The sequence below is a fragment of the Bufo gargarizans genome, chromosome 1 (genome assembly GCF_014858855.1).
Source record: "Bufo gargarizans isolate SCDJY-AF-19 chromosome 1, ASM1485885v1, whole genome shotgun sequence".
In the NCBI taxonomy this organism is placed as follows: Eukaryota; Metazoa; Chordata; class Amphibia; order Anura; family Bufonidae; genus Bufo; species Bufo gargarizans.
The window spans coordinates 590,932,728-590,956,678 of NC_058080.1; the positions used below are offsets into that span (position 1 = coordinate 590,932,728).

A 23,951-nucleotide genomic window follows, 5' to 3' on the forward strand; every position below is an offset into this window, starting at 1 on the left:
AAGCCGCTAATTAGACTTGATAACCTGGAGGTTATGTGGGGATATTTTTTATATTCTCCTGGATAATGCAAAAGGCTAATACACAAAGCAATTCCTTGACAAGTAGCAGCTGCTTTAATTATTTCCCTGAAACTATATCTCCAGGGATAGAATGGGTATGAGAGTCAGTGAAAAATTCCCTCCCATTCTTAATGTGAAACTCATGTTGCCGCCTGTTTAATACTTACTGGCCTGGAAGTGACTAGAATGAAGTTAGTCCTTTCTTTGACCCTGAAAACTAGCTCCTACCCAACAAGTTGAACAACCAGGAGAGGATCAAAATCTTCTGAAATACATGATGTTTTAAATATTCAGAGGATGTTGTACTTTGCTTCAATAACCTTCGTGAATGAGGTTTTCTTTCCTGCAAGACTTCTAACAGAAATATATCAGTATTTTTTATTATCCACAGTTTAATCAGCGTCTGTTCTTTCATGATTGAGTTTCAGGACTGTAGCGCTCCTATAACCTTTGCCTGTATGATCTTAGCAAACATGTTACCCATCAATGTCTTAACCTCTTGGGGACACAGGGTGTACCTGTACGCCCTGATGTCCCGGTGCTTAGGACACAGGGCATACAGGTACACGCACGGCGGGCGGTAATCGGAACAGAGTGCCTGATGAAATTATTCAGCAGGCACTCTGTGACAATGCAGAGGGGGGTCCTGTGACCCCCCGTATCAGCGATCGCAGCAAACTGCAGGTCAATTCAGACCTGCGGTTTGCTGCGTTTCTGGGTTATTCGGGTCTCTGGTGACCCGATAACCCGGAATAGGATGGTGATCGGTGGTGTGATAATACAACACCAATCCCCATCCTTAGATCCTGAGAGGTGATGGTGACATGACCTCTCAGGATCGCTTCCTATTGGAGTGAGAGAGAGCAGCCCCTCCAGCTCCTGAGCCCAGCACCTCCAGCACCCCCACCGACCCACCATAGTGCCATTTGGCACTAAAAAGGCAGGGATACTCGGGGAAAGTTTAGGGGGAAAAAAAGTTTTATTTTTGTATCACCCTAATCGGGTGTCTGGGGTCCACAGCACACTCAGCTGTGTGACCCTAGACCCTCCCAGGGGTGCTGCAGCTTGCCCCCTCCACACACATTTTTTGGGGTGCAAGCACTTTTTTTTTGTGCATGCGTTGACTGTGGCTAGCACTCTTAGCGTCCGGCCACTGTTAGCGCATCGCCCACCCCACCGCTGATCAGCTTCTGACCGCTGATCAGCTTTTCTTTTTTTCTTTTTCTGTTAGGTTTAGGGTAAGTACGTGAACACCCGTCCCCCCACACACACGCACACTAAATAAAGTTTTACACACACACACACACACACACACTCCCCTATGGCCTGACAGACGTTCTTGGCCGAGGAGGCATACGCCCTGCTTGCCTCCGACTCCGAGAGCCCCAGTAAGGAAGAGGATGACCCCACTTTCCTCTTGTCATCCGCGTTCTCCTCATCATTTAGTAATGATGATGAGCCCCCAAGGTGGCGGAGACGCTGCCAGGCGGAGCAACGGAACGTCCCATGCCAGGGACCCTGTGGCCCACACTAGTACGAGCTGCTCTGGGGTTCACACTAGTTTTCCGGCCCACCAGATAAGTCCACCTGAGCCCCCTACTGGTGAACTTGCATGGTGTACCCCATAGGATTTTGAGCCCGTGATTCCTGATTTTGTTGGCCAATCAGGAATCCAGATTCCCACAGTGGGCTTCACTGAATATGACTATTTGTTTTTTTTCAGTGACCACTTTGTGAATCTGATGGTGGAGCAAACGAACTTGTTCGCCCAACAGTTCATTGCTCAACACCCGGGCTCCTTTTTGGCTAGGTCCGGTGGCTGCACTCCGGTCAGTGCAGCCGAGATGAGGACGTTTTGGGGCCTGGTGCTGCACATGGGCCTAGTCAAAAAACCCAGTGTCAGGCAGAACTGGAGTGGGGACATCCTCTACCAGACCCCATTCTACTGTATGGCCATGACATGTTCCCGTTTTAAGGCCATCCGGAAATGCCTGCATTATGTAGATAATGCAGCATGTCACCCCCGAGGTGATCCTGCCTATGACCGCCTGTACAAAATCAGGCCGGTCATCGATCACTTCAGGGCCAAATTTTTGGAGGTCTATGTATCTGGAAGGGAGGTCGCTGTTGATGAGTCTCCCATTGCTTTCAAGGGGAGACTCATTTTCCGCCAGTATCTTCCCTCTAAGCGGGCGAGGTATGGCGTGAATCTGTACAAACTTTGCAAGAGTACCTCAGGGTACACTTACAAGTTTCGTGTGTACGAGGGGTGAGATTTCTGTATTGAACCCCCAGAATGTCCCCCCACTCTGGGTGTTAGCGGGAAACTTGTGTGGGACCTTATGCACCCACTGCTAGATAAGGGTTACCACCTGTACATGTTCCAGTCCCTCGCCGCCAGATCCACTTCCGCTTGTGGGACCATGCGGAAAAATCACCTCAGCCTCCCTACCCACCCCCTCCAGGTACCTATCCCCAGGGGTGAGACCCGTGCCCTTACCAGTGAAAACCTGTTGCTGCTCAGATATAAGGACAAGAGGGATGTCCTTGTACTGTCCACAATTCACGGTAATGGCATCACCCCTGCCCCTATGCGAGGTACTCAAGCCCGATTGTATCGTCGACTACAATCGGTATATGGGAGGAGTTGATCTCTCTGATCAAGTCCTCAAGCCATATAACACCATGCGCAAAACCCCGGGCATGGTACAAAAAAAGTTGCGGTCGACTTGGTACAGGTTGCCTTTACAACTCTTTTGTGCTGTCCCGGAGCGCTGGCAACACAGGGAAATTTCTGCAGTTCTATGAAGCGGTCCACAAGGCCCTGATCTTTTCTGACCGGGAAAGAGCAGGCCGGAGTACCTCGGGAACTGGAGGCGCCCCGATCATCCCTGGCCAACACTTTCCAGGTGTGGTCCCCCATACTGGAAAGAAGGGACGGTCCCAAAAAAGAGTGCAGAGTGTGTCACAGGAGGGGGATACGGAAGGACAACACCACTCAGTGTGACATGTGCCCCGATCATCTGGGCCTCTGCATTGACGGTTGCCTCAGGGAGTACCACACTTTCATGGAGTACTACATTTATAATCCCCTTCCCCAATTTTAATTCTATTTGGCCACAGAATCGGCCAGCAAAAATAAAAATAAAAACTATGGCTCTCATGACCGCAGCTCTATAAGCTAAAACGAGGTGACAGAATCCCTTTAAGTAGGGGCTCATTTTTTGCAGAATGAGAGGACCATTTTATTGGCACTATTTTGGGGTACATATGACTTTTTGATCGCTTCCTATTACACTTTTTGGGATGTAAAAGTGGAATAGCAAGCAATCAAAAAATCATATGTTTAAAAAAGGATATTATAGTGTAAAACCTAAAGTAGACATATTAGGTATTGCCGCATCCGTACGAATCTGCTCTATAAAAATAACACATGACCTAACCCCTCAAATGAATACCAAAACAGCTATTTTTTGCCAAATTTTCAATTTTAATCCATTTTTTCCATTAACAAAGCAAGGGTTAACAGTCAAACAAAACTCAATATTTATTGCCCTGATTCTGTAGTTTTCAGAAACACCCCATATGTCGTCATAAAATGCTGTATGGCCAAACGGCAGGGCACAGAAGTAAAGGAGCGCCATATGGTTTTTGGAGCGCAGATTTTGCTGGACTGGTTTTCTTGACACCATGTCCCATTTGAAGCCCCCATGATGCACCCCTAGAGTAGAAACTCTATAAAAGTGACCCCATCTAAGAAACTACACCCCTCAAGGTATTCAAAACTTTTAACCCTTTAGGTATTCCACAAGAGTTATTGGCAACTGGAGATGAAATTTCAGAATTTACATTTTTTGTAACCTTGCCTCACAAAAATGTAATATAGAGCAACCAAAAATCATATGTACCCTGAAAATAGTCCCAACCAAACTGCCACCTTATCCCGTAGTTTCCAAAATGGGGTCACTTTTTTGGAGTTTCTACTTTAGGGGTGCATCAGGTGGGCTTCAAATGGGACATGGTGTAAATAAACCAGTCCAGCAAAATCTGCCTTCTAAAAACCATATAGTGTTCCTTTCCTTCTGCGCCTTGCCGTGTGCCCGTACAGTAGTTTACAAGACATATAGGGTGTTTCTATAAATTACAGAATCAGGGCAATAAATATTGAGTTTTGTTTGGCTGTTATCCCTTGCTTTGTTACTGGCAAAAATGGTTGAAAATGGAAAATTTGCCCAAAATTTAAAATTCTGACATTTTATCTCCATTTGCCAATAACTCTTGTGGAACACCTAGAGGGTTAGCAAAGTTTGTAAAATCAGTTTGAAATACCTTGAGGGTGTAGTTTCAAAAATGGGGTCATTTTTGGGTGTTTTCTATTATGTAAGCAAAGTGACTTCAGACCTGAACTGGTCCTTAAAAAGTGGGTTTTGGAAAATTTCTGAAAAATTTCAAGATTTGCTTCTAAACTTCTAAGCCTTGTAACGTCCCCATAAAATAAAATGGCATTCCCAAAATGATCCAAACATGAAGTAGACATATGGGGAATATAAGTTAATAACAATTTTTTGAGGTATTACTATGTATTGTAGAAGTAGAGAAATTGAAACTTGGAAATTTGGTAATTTTTCTGAATGTTTGGTAAATTTGGCATTTTTTTATAAATAAAAATGATATTTTTTTTTACTCCATTTTACCAGTGTCATGAAGTACAACATGTGACGAAAAAAAAACTATCTCAGAATGGCCTGGATAAGTTAAAGCGTTTTAAAGTTATCCACACATAAAGTGACACTGGTCAGATTGGCAAAAAATGGCCTGGTCCTTAAGGTGAAAATGAGCCCGATCCTTAAGGGGTTAGGGGAGAACCTGTCATCATGAAAATGCAGTGCAACATGCAAGCAGCATGTTATGAAGCAGAAGAAGCTGAGATTGATATATAGTTTTGTGGAAAAGGATTTAATAAAACTTGTAATTTATTCATCTAAATCATTCCTCATTCTAAGCCAAGGAGTCATATGGGCGGTCCTACCCTGTAGCAGCCTTTCTGTGTGTCACTCGTTAGCCTCACTTACATGACTCCTTAGAATGAGCAGAAATTTAACTAAATCTTTTTCTATAAAACTTTAAACCAATCTACTCCTGATCTATACAATGCTGCCTTTGGATTGGACTTCATTTGCATCACGACAGGTTAACTTTAAAGAAGAGATTGAAACATGATTGGTGTATTCCGGAGATTTATTAAACAAAATGTGCCAGTATTCTAGCAGAAATTGCACCAAAAAAGTACATGCTGTTGGCAAATTTCTTAAGTGTTTAGATACTTTTTACATCTCCATCAATAGTTTATAGATAAAAGTAGATGGCTAAGAGGAGTTTTAAAATGTGTCAAAATTATTAACAGTACCATATTGGGCGGAAAGCTGCACATTTATTGATGCCATCAACCTTCATTGTATTGTTACCATGAACAAATAATGACCATTACAATATTGTACCCACCAACATTTTTTATAATGCTCAGCTAACAATATTACAAAAGAGAAAACAAGCCGAAGCAGCAGCTAATACTGAAGTCGATACTGAGGATAATTTCCTTTCAATAGTACTACCCAGAGGCAGTCTTCCTGTGTCACTGTATGGTCCGCCCTTATGACTCCTTAACTCAGAATAAGTAGAGATTTAGATTAATAAAATACAAGTTAAACTAAATCTTTTGCATAGCTGGCCATCCTGCTGCTTCTGACATAGATAGTGTCAGCTCTCTGCTTTCCCTTTCCTTCTCTCAGTATTAGAAGTGGTTGTACACAGCAACTCAGAGTGTGCAGAAGGGGAAAAGCAGCTTGAAACTTTTTTGCAACTTTTTAACTCAAGGTAACCTCAAAACATGTTATTTTTTGTTTCCATATGAAAGGTATCCATAGCCTTTACATTAAAACAGTAGTACTAGTAGATGTATCTTTTCTATCCTATATAGATTCAACTAGAGCATCAGCTTTCTTACTCACAGGTGCAAGCTATATCACAACATTGGCAGACTAGCCATTGTAGACTGCAGGAAAGTTGGAAAGTCCTGTAGGTCCAGTGTTTTATTGGTATTTGAAGGAATCTCATAACTAAATTTCACTCTTTTACAATTAGGCATTTCACGTATATCTGTACTGAGCACTTCAAAGGTGGGAGACTATATTCTCGAATGTACAGCAAGCACAGCCAATGTTTTCCATGGAATATGTACCTTCCAATTACACTAGAATAATTCTATTTGTCAAGGTGGAGAGTTTGAACATGTTTTTTGGGGTTTGCCTAATTTGCAATAACATTTTTGTAACAGCAAACTTATTTATAAAATGCAGCATTGTTCCGTCTCTGCAGGTTATTTAGATAGGGATGGCATGCGTTTCTAATAGGTTGCACAACACTAAATAAACAGTCGAATTATAAAGGAAGACAACATTTTTGGTGTCCTGAAAGTACCTTTGCAACCAGCTTGAAGAAGCCTGTCTAGGTGAATAATACTGTGGTGAACACATTTTGTTTAAAACCATGGTGTAATTCAAGTATGATATTCTGAATTTGTTTATATAAACCCATAATTACATTTTATGATAAGCAGACAAAGCCGATCATCGCTGTAACCTGTCATTTCCTGTTAGTTGAAAATGCGTAACGGTGATATAATCTGGTAACTGTGCTGAATGGAGGCTAGAATGAGTGTATATGCATATGGCTTTGTCCCTGCAGGACCTCTCTGTGTGAGAGACTTCCACTAAGTGGTTTTATCCCCCCTGCCAGCAGATGAGTTGAGCTTGGCATTCATAAATACTGAGTAGATTGTAAGCAGCTACAAGGAATATCATATCAAGGACAGTCGCCACTGCTGACATCTTTCTGGCCAATCAGCATGGGGTTGATCTGAATTTTTGGAGAGCACTGAATACCATTGTGACCTTATTCCATCAACACAAATATTAGATCATTCTCATTTCCAACCAATGCCCATTGTTTTAATATTCTTCTGCTCCATCCAACATATCCTTTCTATACATTAACCCCTTTCTGTCATAAACATATTTTATTTTTCATTTTTGTTGCTTCTTCATCGCCTTCCAAGATCCATAACTTTATTTTTTTTTTCAACTCACATAGCCATTTTATGAGGGCTTGTTTTTTTGTGGAACAAGGGATAAATATGTATTTCTGATCACTTTTTAAATATTTTTTAATGGGGCAAGGTGACTAAAAAAATTATATTTGAGACATTTTTTCTTTCGGTACTGCCTTCACTATGTAAAACAATATTTTAAAAGTTGGACTTTTCAGATGCTGCAATATCAATAGTTTTTTTTATTTTTTTCATATGAAAACTTGGGAAGGGGGTATTTGAATTCTAATCATTTTGTTTTTTTCATGTTTTTTTTATTGTTCTTTTTTGCTTCCTTATGGGAGCTAAAGGAGTTGTATGGGAAAACTTTAACTGATGCCTGCAGCCTGCCTCCGTTATGGAAAGAATCATACCTGCTTCCCGCCACTCTGGTCCTAAACGTTGGCTCTTGCATGCCCATCTTTTGGTCAGCAGCTTGTTTACTTCTTCCTGCTCATGGACATGGACACCTGCTCTGCTGCAGCCAATGACTGGCTTCAGCAGCGATTTGTCCAAAAGAGATATTTCAATAACAAGGTGATCTCAGTCACACAGGAACCTTTGTGTGCAGGGTTTGCTCTCCTGACTATAGATGCCCACTGGCATAGAGACAGGTAGTAAATAGAGTAGGTTTCTTTCAGACTAAGATCACCTTGGCATGGTTGGCGGGCACTGATGTGTTTTGATTAAAATATATTGTCGGAGAGTCTCCAATTTTATCATATCAAAAGGAAGGTTTAGTCCAGGGATGGCCAACCTGCGGTTCTCCAGCTGTTGTTAAACTACAACTCCCACCAGGGCCGCCATCAGGGGGGTACAGCCAATACCCCAGTAAGGGGCCCAGACCCTGGGGGGGGGGCCCGGCCAGTTCCAATTTAAAAAAATATATAATTTCCCCCCCCCCCCTCCCATTTGTCAGTGACTTGAGTTGAACTTTATTGCATCGCTAGAGGGGGGCAATTGATTATTCCTTGCTAGTAAAGTCCGGTTCATGAACGAATCGTTCATTTGAACTGATTCAGTTCACTGAACCGGAGGAGTCGATTCACCTGACTGAACTGATCCGAGTGAAACAGCTCAGTCTGACCTAGCACACAATAGCAGAGCCGCTGGCAGCAGGGAGGGTAGGGGCTCGGGAGGAGTGTCATCTGATCCTAGAGTGGAAGCTGCTGCTGCCAGCCCCTCCCCTCCCCGCCCACCAACCAATCAGAGCTGAGGCAAGGCAAGCACTAGCAGCTCTGAGTCTGAGTCACTGACACAAATATAGGGAGTCTAAGAATCGAATGAGTCACAGGTTAAAAGAATCTAAAGATCCGACTGCAAGCAGCGTTTTGGTGTCCGCCTCCAGAGCGGAATGGAGGCGGAACGGAGCCAAACGGATGCATTCTAAACGGATCCTTATCCATTCTGAATGCATTGGATCTGAACTGATCCGTTTTGGGCCGCTTGTGAGATCCCTGAAACAGATCTCACAGGTGGACCCAGAAACGGCAGTGTGAAAGTAGCCTATGCCGCATACTGAGCTGAGCTATTTCAAAGGCTCCAAGTTATTTATTTTCATATTGATCCTTATGTTGTCTACTTGGCTCGGCAGCTCTATGTTGTGTGGTCTGTGCTCGGGGGTAAAATGCAAAGCTGTTTTCTGGATTATCCCACAGGGCCAGGCTCCTCCATCACTTATTGTTATTAACCCCTCCCTTGCCAGCCCACCCAGCCCTATTTAGCTTTGGGTTCTGCTTTGAAAAAAATGTTTAGGCCATGAAGGGGTTAATTAAGTGTTGGAGGGGGTGGGGGTGTTATTGTGCATATTGTGTTTGGGATTCATTTAACAAGTTTGACCAGTTGGGTTTGAGAGTGGTTGAGTGTCATCCACAGATCCCCCATAAAAGTGTCATCCACAGATCCCCCATAAAAGTGTCATCCACAGATCCCCCATAACAGTGTGTCATCCACAGATCCCCCATAACAGTGTTTGTTATCCACAGATCCCCCATAAGTGTCATCCACAGATTCCCCATAACAGTGTGTCATCCACAGATCCCACATAAAAGTGTGTCATCCACAGATCCCCCATAACAGTGTGTCATCCACAGATCCCCCATAACAGTGTGTCATCCACAGATCCCCCATAACAGTGTGTCATCCACAGATCCCCATAACAGTGTGTCATCCACAGATCCCCCATAACAGTGTGTCATCCACAGATCCCCCATAACAGTGTGTCATCCACAGATCCCCATAACAGTGTGTCATCCACAGATCCCCATAACAGTGCATCATCCACAGATCCCCATAACAGTGTGTCATCCACAGATCCCCATAACAGTGTGTCATCCACAGTACCCCATAACAGTGTGTCATCCACAGTACCCCATAACAGTCTGTCATCCACAGATCCCCCACAACAGTGTGTCATCCACAGATCCCCATAACAGTGTTCGTCATCCACAGATTCCCCCCATAACAGTGTGTTATCCACAGATCCCCCATAACAGTGCGTCATCCACAGATTCCTCATAACAGTGTCATCCACAGATTCCCCCCATAACAGTGTGTCATCCACAGATCCCCCATAACAGTGTCATCCACAGATTCCCCCCATAACAGTAAGTCCTCCACAGATTCCTCCCATAACAGTAAGTCCTCCACAGATTCCCCCCATAACAGTAAGTCATCCACAGATCCCCCCATAACACTGTAACAGTAAACTTGTGCTTTTAAGGTGTTTTTTTCTTAAATGTGCCAGGGGAAGATTGCTAGGGCAGATTAGAACAGGTAGTGTAGTTAGTGTTAGTGTAGGGTCCTGCTTAAAAGAGTCTACCTTGTCATGGTAGCAGGCGTCATATTATTTGGTCAAAAATTAATTCCTTACTGAAATCGCTGATTATCACTTTTTACTGTCTTTGTAGTTGTAAAAAAAATAATGAAATTGGGGGTAGGTCCTTGGGGGTGGAGGGGAGGTGGAGTCAGGACAGATTCTAAATCGGCAGGGTAGGAGGGGCGGCCCAGACCTTGAGCTGTGTAAGGGGCCCCAAAATTTCTGATGGCAGGCCTGACTCCCACCATGCCCTGCTGTAGGCTGATAGCTGAAGGCAAGTCTGGGCATGCTGGGAGTTGTAGTTTTGCAACAGCTGGGGAGCCTCAGGTTGGCCATCCCAGTCTATATATAATTTTTACATCTGTTATGTGTGTGCAATTATTTTCACTACTACAGGTCTATCCTCAGGATAGGCCATCAATATCTGATCAGCGGGGGATTGACGCCACGCACCCCACGATTAGCTGTTCTGCAGTAGCTCTGGTGAAACAATACTGCAGCACCGTTTCTATTAAAGTAATTAGGAGCTGTGTAGTTTCAGAAGCAGAGCTACTTAGGAACAGCTGATCAGCTGGGTGTGGGGTGTTGGACTCCCACCGATCAGATATTGATGGGCTATCCTGAAGATAAGGATAATTAGTAAAAATCCAGGAATACCACCTTAAAACAGACATATGCTGCTTTATATCAGTAGATCTTGCCAGACTTCATCCACTACAGTAGAGCAAATAGCTTAGACTTTTTCTCTGATTAGAATCCGAGGTCATAGCTGTAACCAACATCTGAGAAGAGCTTCAGGATTCCTAAAGCTATGTGAGGATCCCAGCAGATTGGAGAAAGTTCTCATATCATGCTCGAGGAGGATTTGGTTGAGTGATCATGAGCGCTGACAGGTTCAGACTAATCTCAGCTCAACCATCACAGAGAAATGCACTTTTGTTATATGATTCCTTTTTTCGCGTGATAATCCTTTTGAGCCTCCTATGTAGCTTAAAGTTATGTATCTGAGTAAAAATTCAATCCAGTTATGTATATAGAGCCAGCAAAGGCATGTTTATCTTATGGCCTTGTACTCTACTGATGGATGTCAAAACCTCGTAATAAACCAAAAGCAGCAAAATGATCTCATGAACACATTGTAAAGGCATCTGCGTCACAAAACATCGATGTGTTTATATAATAATCTCTGGTATGCAGCAGAATTATCTAATAGCCTCCAGCAGAAAGGTGGGGACCAGCCCTGTAGTAGAACGCAACCGTCCAGCCTGAAGATAGCATCTTGTGAACTATAGTGGCAGAAAACAGCATTCCACAAAGCGTTTCCTAGAATAAAGGACTCCAAAGTAAAGTATGATAATCAAATCTCTCTCCAACAACATTTTAGCAATATTCTAGCTCTTCTGTGTCCATAGTTTACATTGCGGGCAGCTAATAGCCAAATCAATATAAGCAAGGGAAACTGAAATCGGAGAGCAGATTGGAAATGCAGCTGTGTCCAGCTGGACAGTAGCTCAGAGATTTCTGTATTGTCAAATGTGTTTAGGATACCGCAATACAGACCATGCATTTCCAATGAGGCAACCGTGTCATAGTCACGCACAATCATCTGCCCAAGAATCCATTTGGTCTCTATAGCTGCATGACAACATCATGATGTTCAACATGTATGCCAACAGAAGAAACTGGAAGCATACTGAATATTAGAAAGTAATCATTCATATAACTATGACATCATCTATTCTAACATTGATTCAATCAAACTGTATAGATGTACATTAAATTAAGGGGGAGAGGTGTTCCTATGAGTGCTGTGACCCCCACATTATTTTTGCAGGCACAGCAGCACTTCCAAAAGGGGCCTGCACCACTTTGCCTAAGCAATAGGAATCATTGCTCTGCAGACTCTTAATTCTGCTGACTGGTGGGGGTTCTGAGCATAGGCCATGCTGAGTGAGGAGCTGCATGTTGCCTGTGCAGAGCCTCCCCCTTCCAAACTGAGAAAAAGTTACCATCCTCTTAGAAAGAAATAAGAACCGAATATGCAGATTGTTAAGAACCAATTTAAAGCACTTGTGCAAAGGACAGACAGTAAGGGCAAATGCTCATTTATGGCAACAGGCCTTTCTGCTAGTTGAAAGGGTATATTGCTTTGGCACCCACCACACATTTACAATGGACTAGCTACCCTTTGGAGGATCTTCACCCCACTGTGGGAACTGCAGTGCATATCATGAATGATTGTGCATCCCCATGATCAATTTGGAAAGTTGTTTGGAGTTAAGAGAGGGACTCAGAGCCAGCCATCTTGCAGTTTACTGTTCCAAATTTTGCCTTGGAAAGATTGTGTATGTTCTCTGGGGAGACTGAACTAAATGCTACCATTGTCTTTGTTTATGAATCGCCTAAACTACTTCAGTAAAGAACACTGGATTTGTTACCCCTACACTGGCCTGATTATTGCCTTCCACCACCATTGCACCACTGTCACTATCTGGCCCTGCACCTGCTCACATGCCTTGCAACCTGCCAACCATTCACCATTAAGAGCACCCCAACTATCACCAGTCGGAAGTACCCAAAAGGCTCAGGGTGTGCCCCAAGGAAAGAAAAAGTGTGCAATCCATTCACTGCATGGACCCAGGGAGCGGCATGAGGACAGCTTCTGTAAAGCACTACTACTCCTATCTGTGCCATCACTTCCACTCCTTTCCTTCTTACAGTACTCCCCGAGGGGTCGGTGTAGTGGCATTTTTATGCAGTTGTTTGTAGCACAACTAGAAATGGCTGTAAAAGAGACTACTTATAAGCCTTTAGGTATATTGCGACTGCAACACGACACTTGCAAAAAATCCATCCAAGTTGGGTTTTTGTGGCACTGTTACCTGGCAGCATGTCGCGGTGCACCACCATTGACTGTCATGACCAAAAATTTTGTGCAACATTGGTGGGACATGAATGTCACAGTGTAGTTGTTCCCTTTTTGTTGTGCAACCTATTGTCACTGTATAGCCCTAAGCTAAAGCTTTTGACTTAAAGTAAAGAAAAACTGGGCTTCAAATGTGTGGCTGGTTATCTACACTCATATTTTTTAAGTGTGGCAAGGAGAACTAAAACCCTATCCAGTTTCAAAGTATCCATGATGCAGGCGGACTCATGTCAGCCAAACCAAAGAGTTCTCCAAAAGTAAAAGTGACCCATCTGTATACCTCTGTCTCAAGGTTCTTCCTTCCTCCAGAATGCTGGTTGGCTGGATGAGATGCTTAGATGCATCTCAGGGAGAGTACTGGTTCTCATTGACGAGATCAGAAGGGTGTATAACTTATGTTGTCTTCTATGAGAACCTGTACCTCCCCTTAACAGTGCCCATGAGGAAGAGCAATATATAAGGTAACATGAACTGTGGACCTCGTTTCCACAGAATCCATTGCAACTGCACAAGTTTTATGTTTCATATTTACTATATCCACCCTGAGGAATGTTTTACATCTATTGACTGTATTTCATTTTACAATCTTTTAATAGTAATCTTTTTAATTAAATGAATTAGTTTTTCTTCACTATGACATGTTGATGTCCCTTCCCTGAGTTTACTGCTGTCTAGCTTATTCTAGATATTTGTTATCTTTTGCTAAGTCCCAAGGCAGAATATTGTACCATGTAACCTTTGGGCTAATAGTGAAGTTCTATTACAATTAATTGGTCCCTTTGCGCTACCAGTGTCCTGAGAAAATATCAAATGCGAATGTCATATGATAAGGTTAGCAAAGCAAAGATATGCTGTCTGAAATCATCAGCCAAGTCACATTATAATAGGTGCATGAAATGCATGGATATAGTTAGAACCTAATGGCTGTCGATGTGTGACGTTCTGTAATCCTTTTCTGGATCAGTATCTATCATTAATATTGTGGTAGGTCTGGAAATGTAGCAAATACGTCCAAATAGTTTGCCTCTGTACTTGTCTAAAGGCAAAGTATTTAGAGGGAGTCTGTCACTGTTAAACTCGACACAATGCCTTGTAGGCTTAGCTCAGCAAGTGTAATACCCGTTGCTTTAGAAAAGGTACTTTTAATCCATATGCAAATGAGCAGTTAAGTGCACTGAGGATGGGTCCAAGCCACTCTGTGCTCCCCTTTTCCTCCTCCTTCTCTGCCAGTTCCTTCTTTTCCTCCTTGATTGACAGTGCCAGGCAAAATGACTATGCAGGAACTTGGCCCTGTCAATCAATAAGGAGCGGGAGGAACCAGCAGAGGAAGCAGGAGGAGCAAGGGTGGACAGAGTTCATTCTGGAGAAAAAGCATTGTATGCATATGCAAATGTGCACTTAACTTCACATTTGCATATGGATAAAGTGCTTTTTCTCCAGAATTAACAAATTAATCACTAAGTGAGAGGTATCATTACATTCAACCGAGCTAGCCCTACAAGGCATTGTGCCCCTTTGAAGGGGTTTTCCCAGATATTTTAACTGATGACCTATCCTCTATATAGGTTATTGGTGGGGCCCGACACCCAGGACTCATGCTAATCAGCTGTTTGAGAAGGCACCAGTGCTCACAGTAGTGCCATGGCCTTCTCTTAGCTTCCATGGCCATGTGATGTCATGTTCATCGGTCACGTGGCCTAGGCACAGCTCACCCCCACTGAAGTAAATGGCGCTGAGCTGTGATACCAAGCACAGCCATTATACAATGTACGGCCCTGTGCATGGTGAGCTGAGAGAAGGTCATGGCGCTATTGCGAGCATCAGGGCCTTCTCGAGCAGCTGATCAGTGTGGGCGCTGGCTGTTGGACCCCCACCAATGGCATACTGATGATCAGATGATGTCACTAGTTAAAATTTGAAAATAAAAAAAAACTTTAAGCGCCTCATTCTGGCAGAACGTGATGAATGAAAGATGTTTTGTACATCTGAGCTAAAGTGTAGAATACAATGATACATGAGGACAATGAATTTTCTGTTCTTTAAAAAATACATCATTTGTATATCTGTAATCTTCTAATTGTACCTTTGATAATAGTTATCAAAAATATTGCCTGTCATTATAAGATAATAAAACTAGAGGGTGCGCTACTGAACAATGATTCTAGTGGGTTGTGGAAGTAAGTGGCCAGGCTGTGGCACTCTTCATAGCTGGAAAATACCAAACTGCTTGGTGGTTCTGACAGATATTAGTGTAGAACAAGTCCATGCTTTCTGCCGTCCTGATAGGAGAATTAAAGGCCAAATAATAAAAGTTTCAGTTGCACCCACAATTTTCTCTGCTTTAGGGCATCTTGTAAAGGCCACATATTGAAAGAGTCTGTCTGATAGCGGATATATTTTATATGTTTAAAGCTTTCCATTGTAAACTGAACGTTTTAAATTATTTTCTAGTGCCTGGGAACCTGGGATGCTTCAAAGACCATGGAAACCCACCCCCTCTGACCGGTATCACAGAGACATCCAATAAGCAAACAATTCAGACTTGCATCACTATGTGTCGGCGACAACGCTACAAGGTTGAGTTACTAGCATCTATGTTCAGTGTTTTGGAATACAGTGAAACCTCTGTAGAAGACCACCTCTTTGTGAAGACCACACCTTTATCTAGACCAGATTTTTTTTTTTCATCATAAACTAAGTGTATTGGCAATGTTCTTTAAGAGAACCACCCCCTAGATAACCATTTTTCAATGGTCATCCCAAAGAGGTCTCACTATATTTGTTTTAGTCTTGTCTTTAAAGTCTAGTTGGTAAAAATGTATAAAGTCTGATTAGTATGGGATAGGAGTTCTTTGAAACGTCACTCGGAAATATATGTACAAAGAATAGATCAAATCTGATCTAAACTAACACAATGTGTTACAATTTTACCAAAAACTTTGATTTCCAACAAATTGTCCAGTGCAAATTTTACAGTTCAGTAGACCAAGAAGAAAGCAACTTCCACCAAAAAGGGATCATTTTTTAACTGTTTTAACTTTAAAAAGCATTCCAAAAGTGCACTGTGATCAAAATCCAAAAGTGCACTCTGTTTTTAAGGGCTCATGCACACGAATGTATTTTCTTTTCGTGTCTGCTCCGTTTTATGGGTTTTTTTGTGGACCGTATGCGGAACAATTCATTTCAATGGGTCTGCAAAAGAAAAAAAAACAGAAGTTACTCCTTGGGCATTCCATTTCTACATGTCCATATGTCCGTTCCCAACAAAAATAGAACATGTCCTATTATTGTCTGCATTACGGACAAGAATGCGACTGTTCTATTAGGAGGCCGCTGTTCTGTTCCGCAAAATGCAGAATGCACACAGACGTCATCCGTATTTTTTGCAGACCGCAAAATATATATGGTCGTGTGCATGAGCCCTAAACAGAATGTTCATATGAGTGCAGGACAATAGTCCAGCGGGCGGCCCAATGTGCACAGTATCATAGTAAGCTATGATGCTGTGTGCTCCCGTGCGCACAATGTATGCTGCTCCGGGACATATGGCCCGCTCACGGACCGTATGTCTCAGAGGGCATACGGTCGTGTGCATGAGCCCTTAGTCAACCACTTTTCAGACAACCACTTTAATGCAAGAAACACCCATATGACCCATATGACATACAGGCAGTTAAGGGGATGTAGCAGTAGGAGCTACACCTGGTTATAAAGAGCTATTTCCCTATACGTAGGAGTCAGTGATAACTGTCATTATATACAAGCTGTGTTTTACCTGAAGCTAAACTAAAGACAGGCGTAAAGATGATGGACTTTTTAATTGTACAGTTGTAAATCACTGCACCGTGTTTATAGCGACCTCCTTGATATAACATTTACAGTCACAATGTTGAAACAGCCCATATTTCAGATGACTGGGCTGCAGGGAACGTTCTACCAGAATTGGACATTCCAGCAGTGATTGATGAGTTGCAAATTTTAAGGGTGCAACAGTTTTTTGCATGTTCATATTAAGTCTTGCCATTATTAAAAAGAAAATATTTTTCAACATAAATTCAAATTGTGTGCAAAGCCATTTCAACAAATATTGAATTGATGTCTCTAATATTATCATTGGAAAGTTATGTATGCTGTTAAAAACTAAAAAGGAGGACCTGTCACCTCTCCTGACATGTCTAATTTAGAATTTACTTGCATTCCTAATGTAATAACAATTCTGGAGCATCTACTCTTATGACTCTGTGTTGTGCCATTCCTTTATTATTCCTACTAGAAGTTTATGAATGAATTGCTAGCAGGTTGCAGTGAAGATCCATCTGGGTGCTATCAGCTCGGGGTGTCTCCCTGCACAGTCTGACACCGGCAGAACTGATTGGATGGATGCAGACTGTGTAGCAACACGCCCCCAAATTGTAACACGCAGATGACCCTTTATTGCAAACTGCTAGCAATTCATTCATAAACTTCTAGAAGGAATAACAGAGGAATGACACAACATAAAATCATAAAAATAGATTCTCCAGACTTGTTATTACATGGGGCATGCAAGGAATTACTTAAACAGACATGTCAGGAGAGGTGACAGGTAGAGATTTCTTAAAGTTCAATTAAATTCTGGTATGAGTTAAGTCTACCCGAATTGAAAGTACTTTGATTGCCTGGAAAAGTCTCTCTCTCCCTCACTTACCTGCTCTCCTGGGCCACCACCAAAGACCCTCTGATGAATATGAGGATAACCGTTTTATGTAGGGGGTTCCTTCTGTTGTCTATACCTACACGCAATAAATATTGAAGTTTGCTGGGGCTTTATAACCATACTAAGTGATGACATATCGCTACACAATATTATCACTAACTTCAAGCAAAAGACCCCAATGTCCTTTAGCATGAAGAAGCCACGTCACCAATGATGTGGCTCCTCCACAATATTTCCCCATAAAGCAATGGCCACATGCTGCCAAATACAGCTTCACCCACTTGAATGGGGCCAGGTATGCCTCTGTGCAGTAGACAGGCCAACAAGACCTTCATCAAACATCCATTAATGGTAGTGTTATGGCATATCCTACATATATCAGATGGAATATTTCTTTTGATATTATGTAAAATGAATTTCTTGATAATATACTGATAATCCTTATCTTTCATTCCCAGTATGCTGGACTGGAGTCTGGGTTTGCTTGCTTCTGTGGTAATAATGCAGATTACAGAAAACATGGAGAGACGCCAAGCACAGACTGCAACAGTGTTTGTTTTGGGGATCATACGCAGCCATGCGGAGGGGATGGACGAATGATCCTGTTTGACTGTAAGTGTCCAGATTGCATGTGCATTTCTCCATAAAGAATTGATGTAGATTAAGCTCTATTTTCAGGAGCATAGGGACAAGTAGCCATGGTAATGAGCGACACAGAGCAGAGGTGTTTGTTTAGTGGAATATCTATTAGTAGTGATCTACAGTGCCTTGAAAAAGTATTCAGACCCCTTGAACTTTTCCAAATTACACCCACAAACCTTAATGTATTTTATTAGGATTTTATGTGATAGACCAACACAAAGTAGAAAATATGTGTGAAGTGAAAAGAAAATGATACATGGTTTTCAAATTAAAATTTTTTAAAAAAAGGGTGGTGTGCATTTGTGTTCAGCCCCCTGTACTCTGACACCCCTAAATAAAATCCAGAGTGACCAATTGTCTTCAGAAGTCACCTAATTAATAATTAGAGTTCACCTATGTGTAATTTATTCTTAGTATAAGTACAGCTGTTCTATGAAGGCCTCAGAGGTTTGTTAGTGAACATAACTGATCAAACAGGATCATGAAAACCAAGGAACACATCAGACAGGTCAGGGACCATACCCCAACATCTCAAGGAGTACTGTTCAATCCATCATCCAAAAATTGAAGGAGTATGGCACAACTGCAGACCTACCAAAACATGGCCGTCAACCTAAACTGACAGTTTAAGCAAAACGAGCACTAATCAGAGAAGCAGCCAAGATGCCCATGGTCACTCAGGAGGAGCTGCAGAGATCCACAGCTCTGGTGGGAGAATCTGTTTGCAGAAAGACTATTAGTTGTGTACTCCACAAATCTGGCCTTTATGGAAGAGTGGCAAGAAGAATGGCATTTTTGAAAGCAATACATAAGACGTCCTATTTGCAGTTTGCCACAGGCCATATAGGGGACATAGCAAACATGTGCTCTGGTCAAATAAGACCAAAGTTGAACTTTTTGGCCTCAATGCAAAATGCTATGTGTGGAAGTAAACTAACACTACACATCACCGTGAACACACCATCCCCACAATGAAACATGGTGGTGGTAGTAAAAATCCAGACCTAAATCCTATTTAGAATCTGTGGCAAGACTTGAAACCTGTTGTTCACAGACGCTCTCCATCCAATATGAACTTGAGCTATCTTGCAAAGAAGAATGGGTAAACATTTCAGCCTCTAGATGTGCAAAAATGGTAGAGACATACCCAAAAGACTGGCAGCAGTAATTGCTCCAAGTCTATTGACTCAGGAGGGCTGAATACAAATGCATGACACACTTTCCAGATTGTTATTTATAAAAAAAAAATTGAAAACCTTGTATCATTTTCTTTTCACTTAACACATACTTGCTACTTTGTGTTGGTCTATCACATAAAGTCCGAATAAAATAAATTTAAGTTTGTGGGTGTAATGTGAAAAAATGTGGAAAAGTTCAAGGCTTATATTGATATTTTAGCCATTTCAGTGGTTAGGTAAGTTTGAGGATATAAGATATAGGCATATAGATGAAGGCAACAACATTTACAAAAAAATAAAAATGCGAGGAAGAAAAAGACAGATCAGGTATAAAGGCTTTTGCCATCTTTAGGGAGCTTTTGGCAAACCCACCTCCTGGCCAGACCTGCAAAAGGGAAGCATACTCACCCGCTCCTCACCTCAGGGTCCTGGCTCCTTCACTCCTCGTCCTCGGCTGACTTACTCAGGTCCCCCGCTGTCAACATCCACTTTGACCCTGCTACAGCTATTGATTGGTGACTTAATACAAGGAGGGCAGGTTGCCTCTGTCAAAGCTTATGGTAATAGCCGGGGATCCAGATAAGGTAGCCAAGGACTGAGAACAGAGGAGCCAGGACCTAGTGGGGAGCACTTAAAATGGTTCCCTTTTGCAGAACTGCCCAAGAAGTGGTTTGCCAACCCCCATTCCTTCACAAAAGGTGGCCAATCCCTTAAAATTTGACTCCAAAATATTGAAGCCATTGAAGTCTAGGATGAATGGTGGTGCTATAGACGAACATGGTACTGCCAAGATAAGATAAAGATGTTTGCCAGAATAAAATAAACTTAATTATGCTAGAAAGTGGATGCATTAGGGTGTAAGTTAATAGCATGTATATTTCTCTGTGTATAGGCAGTAGGTTCTCTCTCTCTCTCTCTCTCTCTCTCTCTCTCAGGGATAGAATAGTAAAGGTGATAAGAAGGGGATCTTAGAGCATACAAGTAGTGTTGAAGAAAGTAAAGAGTTCAATAAAAAAACATAAGTCAGAAATTGGGAGAAATAACATTGTGGAGATAAAGAGAGTGGAGCGATGAGCAAGCATTGTAATTAGAGATGAGCAAAGCGAGCTTCAGATGCTATATCCGAAGCCACCTCGCTAAAATATTCGTAATAATACTGTACGGAGATGCGTCTCCGTACAGTATTAGAATGTATGGGCTCCGATGAGCCGAAGTAAGTTATTCACGAAGTCTCGCTGAGTAAGTTTGGTAATTGATTATTACAGTGATAAACCACTTCAAAATTTGGAACCAAGCTCAGCTTTGGTTCCGAGTGGTACCTTGGAACGGAAGCTGAGTTTGGTTCCAAGATTTTTCACTGTAATAATCAATTACCGAAGTTATTCAATGAAGTCTTGCGCAACTTTGTGAATAACTTACTTCGGCTAATCGGAGCCCATACATTCTAATACTGTACAGAGATGAATCTCCGTACAGTATTATAACAATTTTTTTTTACCAAAGTGACTTTGGATGTAGCATCCGAAGTCGGTTCGCTCATCTCTAATTGCAATGATAGCAGCGCACTTACTCCACACCCTGCCTTTTGTCTGGTCTGGGAGCGTGATGGAAGTGTAGACCTTCTTAGGAGACAGCGGCAGGACAGGCAGTATCAGAATTTCATTAGGAGAGGGCAGCAGGGGACATTGTCATAGACTAGTCTAGGATCCTGGACAGTGAGTCACTATAGGCTGAAAGGCATTAGACCGTACTACAGATTTCTTTTGCTAATGAAAAAAAAGTGTTCACTTTTTGTAACACCTGTGTTTATGCTGCGTTTTCTTCCAGCAATGGGAAAGCACACAGCAAACTTGAATTACATTAATGCAACTCAATTTTGTAAGTAATGTAATTCAATTGCATGATTTGCTTTTTATTTTACTTTGCTGATAGGAAACGTAGCATAAATATGGATATGTGGTTGCTGTTCCTTTTATGCATTTTCTACTGCATCCAAAACACAGCATCGCCACGATGTGTGGCAGCACCCTCGGTCAAGGATGGGCTAACTTTGAATTTCTCCACACACACATGCAGATGGTCTCCTACAGTGCCACACAGGGTGTTTGTATGCAGCTTATAAGTGTGTTTGACAACACTAAGGAGGATAAAATATAGAAGAGGTGTAGTCACGTTGTGGAAAATGATAATCATTTGCATCTGCAAAAAAATTAGACAAGCTTAATAATTTGCCATGCAAACACAAGAGTCAATGGCAGAAAGTACCAGCCTGCTAAGCATAAGCTATTAAGCGTAAAGAAAAACTTTTATGGTGCAGCCAAAAAGTGTTCAAAAGGTTGTGATACAGGTGATCCATCCATCACCTATAGTTGCTGTACCCATCAAGCTTCGTCATCTTCAGAAAATCTAATATGCATTCTTTTAAAAAGAAAACTCAGGGTCTTTGGTTGGAATACCCAGCATCTTGGTTAGCCACTTTTGGTGATTGGTTATCCAAATTTGATTATTTCACTTATTGACTTTAATAGGGAAAATAGTTTTACATGTTTATTTTATGTAAATAACGTATAAAGGGTTTTCCAAGTGTTATGATACTGATGACTTATCCTCAGGATAGGTCATCAATATCTGAATGGTGGGGGTCTGACTTATGGCAACCACAACCATCAGTGTTTCAAGATGGCCACGGTGCTCTATTGGTTAGTGGCTGTGCTTGGTATCGCAGCTCAGACCCATTCACTTGAATAGGACTGAGCTGTGCCTAGGCCATGTGACTGATAAGCGTGACATCACTGTCCTAGGGTAAGCTGCGAGGAGTGCCACGGCCTCTTCTAGCAGCTGATTGGCGGGGGGGGGGGGGCCGGGAGATGGACCCCCACTGATCAGACACTGATGACCTGCCGAGGAGGTCATCAGAAAAAAAACAACACTTGGAACACAGTTCAATGAAAGTTCTGAAACCTACCCCTACTTATTACAGCAGATCATTGGGAGTACCAGTGGGTTACCTAACAAATATGGACAATCTCTTTAAGGCTACTTTCACATCAGCGTTTTCCTTTCCGCTATTGAGATCAATCATAGGATCTCAATAGCAGAGGAAACTCTTCAGTTTTGTCCCTATTCATTGTCAATGGGGAGAAAACTGAACGGAATGGAGTGCACCAAAATGCATTCCGTTTGGAAGCTCTCCCATCGCTGACACAATAACGCAGAATTTTTCTGTCCAGCATGGGATGCGGCATGAAATGCAATGTAAGTCGATGCCGGATCCGTTTTCCTCAGACACAAAAGAAAACGGATCCGGCACCCATTGACCTACAATGGTTTAAGTGCCGGATCTGTCATGGCTATTTTAGAGATAATACATCCTGGGATCCGTTTATAACGGATGCAGACGGTTGTATTATCATGACAGATCCAGCAAAAACGCTGATGTGAAAGTAGCCTAAACTTTAAATTAAAATCAGAAAATCTTTTTGTCAGTGTTTGTATAATGCTGTTTTGTTACCGTTTTATTGCAGTTTTCTGTTATTTGCAGAACAGCATCTTTGTGTAAACCAGGTCAAAACTGCAATCGGCACCTAGGCAAATACAGCCTAATATTTTCAGTATTCAAAAAGCAGAAAGTACTATTAAGAGACTAGCACGCAATTAAATATTACAGTACTGGAAGAATTGCATTTTCTGCTAATTTATCTTTAAACATGTTACATTGAAAGAAATGTCTGTGATATAAAAACCTAAAGGGGCAATTGAAACAATTCTGAGAATCATTATTAAAGCAATTGTCCCTTTGCAACCGAGCGACTTCATTCTCCGTCTGTCTTTGGGATTAACATTTCTACAGTCATACTTATACAGTACATGGCATAAATTCTAATGTATCAAAAGGAGATCATAGGATCAACATCACAATGTGGGTCCTGCATGCAAAATTGAAAAGGCCACAACCTCTGGTAGCGGATCTAACAATAGATATCTCACCAGCCTGGCATCCAGACCAACAGCTGCCGGCAGCAGGTCTCAAGCATTTCAGAGCCTTCGTCATTTCATACCTCTGCCTCCCAAAAGACATAATAGCTGTGAACAACATGTTATGGGCCAAGTGACAACTGCAGAGGGGTAATAGGGAACAGGTTGTACCTTTTTACATGAGAAAAGCCTAGGTGTCGATATACATACAGTACACACAGTATAAATATTGTCTACACATAAATTCTTATAGCTAAATAAACAAATAAAACTTATTGTAATTTCCATTTTCAATCCTTGTAGATAATCCTTTCATTTCAATGGGTTGTGCAGCTTTTCCAAAGTGATGACCTATTGTCAGGATAGGCCATCACTAGCTGATTGGCGAGGGTCTGACACACCGTACTCCCACACATCAGCTGTTCAGTTGTAGCTCCGTTGCCAAAAGTCAACACCAGAGCCGCACAGTACTGTCAACTATGTAATGGACAGAGATCATCACTGCAGCACTG

The 23,951-nt window shown here is 42.1% G+C and overlaps 1 protein-coding gene across 1 annotated transcript in view; it reads left to right on the top strand.

Annotated features, from left to right (window-relative positions):
• KREMEN1 (kringle containing transmembrane protein 1) overlaps positions 1 to 23,951 on the top strand; it is a 190,352-nt gene that overhangs the window by 128,551 nt on the left and 37,850 nt on the right. Inside the window, exons 4-5 of the mRNA XM_044290905.1 lie at positions 15,400 to 15,524; positions 18,103 to 18,256. Coding sequence (XP_044146840.1) covers positions 15,400 to 15,524; positions 18,103 to 18,256 — 279 coding nt within the window. The remainder of the gene's footprint in view (positions 1 to 15,399; positions 15,525 to 18,102; positions 18,257 to 23,951) is intronic.